The sequence below is a fragment of the Perognathus longimembris genome, chromosome 1 (genome assembly GCF_023159225.1).
Source record: "Perognathus longimembris pacificus isolate PPM17 chromosome 1, ASM2315922v1, whole genome shotgun sequence".
NCBI classification, from domain to species: Eukaryota; Metazoa; Chordata; class Mammalia; order Rodentia; family Heteromyidae; genus Perognathus; species Perognathus longimembris.
Window position 1 is genome coordinate 120,920,975 of NC_063161.1, and position 2,511 is coordinate 120,923,485.

The 2,511-nt window shown below is 40.3% G+C and overlaps 1 protein-coding gene across 1 annotated transcript; it reads left to right on the plus strand.

Annotated features, from left to right (window-relative positions):
* The first annotated feature begins 412 nt into the window (after positions 1-412).
* Positions 413-928, plus strand: LOC125355717 (interferon omega-1-like). The gene has a single exon (XM_048352140.1). It carries the CDS (start codon positions 413-415, stop codon positions 926-928), a length of 516 nt encoding a protein of 171 aa, XP_048208097.1.
* The last annotated feature ends 1,583 nt before the right edge of the window (positions 929-2,511 follow it).

Below are 2,511 nucleotides of genomic sequence, written 5' to 3' on the forward strand. Positions count from 1 at the left end.
GAGCATTATTGACACACACATTGAGAAAAAAGTGTATGCATGCACGGCTGTGTGGATGAGTCCTTGCATACGTACATGTACACGTTTCCGACTTTAGGCCCCCCAGGTACTTCTCAATGGGTTAGCAAGTAAAGTAGCATTTGGTTTGCACAGTTACAGTTTACTTGGAAAATCCATGTCTCAGTTTCGGGTTGTTGGGATGGTTTTTTACCTTTTTATTTTGGCCACATGACAAACATGTCAATGAAAACAAAAAAGAGAAGTGAAAATGAAGAGACAAAGAAATGTAGAGAAAATGAAAATTGGGTTCTCTCTATAAAAGTTGACCAGAGACAGAAGGTCTCCACAGAAGCTAGGAGTTCAAGGTTGATTGAGACCACCGCTCATCTGGCCAGCAGCCTCCTCAGTTCCCATGGCCCTCCTGCGTCCTCTACTGACCACCATGGTGCTGTGCAGCTGCGGGCCTGTTGAATCTCTGAGCTGTCACCTGCCTCAGAACTCCCTGCTGCTCAGCAGGAAGACCTTTGAAGTGCTGGAGCAAATGAGGAGAGTGTCCCCTGTTTTATGTCTGAAGGACAGAAGGGACTTCCAGTTCCCCCGGGAGATGGTGGATGTCAGCCAGTTGCAGAGGGCCCGGGCTGCGTCTGTCCTGCAGATGCTGCTGCAGCAGATGTTCAGGCTCTTCCACACAGAGCGCGCCTCTGTGGCCTGGAGCCCCGCCCTCCTCCAGGACCTGCGCTCTGAACTCCAGCAGCAACTGCAGAACCTCAGCACCTGTTCCATCCAAGCGTCGCTCCTGGACACTGAGGGCCCAGCACTGGCCTTGAGGAGGTACTTCAGAAGGATCGCCCTCTACTTGGAAGAGAAACAATACAGCAACTGCGCCTGGGAAATTGTCAGACAAGAGATCACAAGAGCCTACTCTTGATGGGGAACATCACAAGAAAGATGCACAAAAAGGGCTTCATGTTCTGTGATTCTTCCTGACTATTCTGCCAGATCAATCGTGCATAGTATCACTGATCATTTCAACAAGACTCTTATTTTGGCTTAGTAACATTTTGTTGAGTGATATTCAGCATTTCTCCAATAATATAAAGTACATTTATTATAGAAATATTCACCTCTAAAAAGAACTCATCCTTAAAGCATCCATTCTTCATAGATAATTGCCCTGATTTTATTTATTTATTCATTTATTTATTTAACCTAATATTTCCTTTTACTGTATTTATTTGGCAAATAATGACTTGTTTATCTTTGCTATTTATTCAGATCAATAAAGCATTACTCTATTATATTTACTGAGCATTTTATTCACTTAAATCCTATCACCAAAATTGTCACAATCCTCCATGTCTGGGGGCGGTACAATGACAGGAGACTGGGCCAAAGAACTGAGGTTTTGGGGTGCCAGGGGACCCAAAGTGATTCCTGCTGGACTCTGGAGATCTCAGTAACTAGCATTCTTCCTGAGTTTGGAGAAGGAGAAGAGAATGGTAGATATGTGCAAAGGCTTGGGTTTTAATAACATGAGAGATGTTTCCCATACAGGTGATAATGGACTTCTTTCTTTATCTTAGGAAGCAGAGGGAAGCAATAAACATTCAACAGCTAGCACAGCCTCCTGTCTTATCTCCAAAGTTGTAAGCTTTGATTGCCCACACAGATCTAGCACAAACATTCTTAGGGAAGTAATTTTCACCTGTCTTCCTGAACTGTTTGACCTTTCCTGGGCACAGCTCTCAGCCTTCTCAGTGCTGTCAGAGATGGCTGCCCAATATCTTAAGCCTTTCTGTGTCTTACATCTCTGTTCCAGGGAGTCTCAGAAAAACAAATTACATTTACTTATTATGAAACAAAATCAACATGCTTGTTTTTAAATAAATAATGAAAGAATGATAACATCCACTGATGCTGTGTATAAATTGAGCAAGTGGCTGATTGCGTAAATAAGGACTAAAACAAATGACATAGTCATTCCTATTTGAGATTATTGGTGTTATTAGAAAGAAGAAAAAACAATACTAATCTTCATTTATTTATTTTATCTTAAATTGTATAAGCAGAAGAAAAGAACCATGATTATCTCCTACTTTTTTCTTTAGGTATGAAAATACTTACATGGAATTTAAATAACAAAGGTAGATTTGCTTTTAAACTTCTTCGCAGTCCTGAATGTTCAGAAATCTGATAGACTTTGCTAGAAGAAAAGAATGTTCATAATATTTCTGGAAAAGAACTTCAAATACTTCCAAAGAAACAGAGTGAGACAAGAGAGAATACAGAGACAGATGGTAAATGAAATTAGGACAATCATTTATGAAATAAACGTGGACTTCAGCAAAGGGATTTTGAGAAAGAATGAAATGGAAGTCTCTGGAAATGAAGAACTCAGTAAGTCAAATTAAAATACAGTTGAGACCCAAAATAAGAGATCAGACAAAGCAGAATTTCTGAACTTGATGAGAAGTCCTGTGAAAAATGCCAATGATATTAAAAACAAAAATG

What these genes read in the sequence shown, in the direction of transcription:
- LOC125355717 (XM_048352140.1), top strand. Translation starts at nt 413, where the DNA reads ATGGCCCTCCTGCGTCCTCTACTGACCACCATGGTGCTGTGCAGCTGC.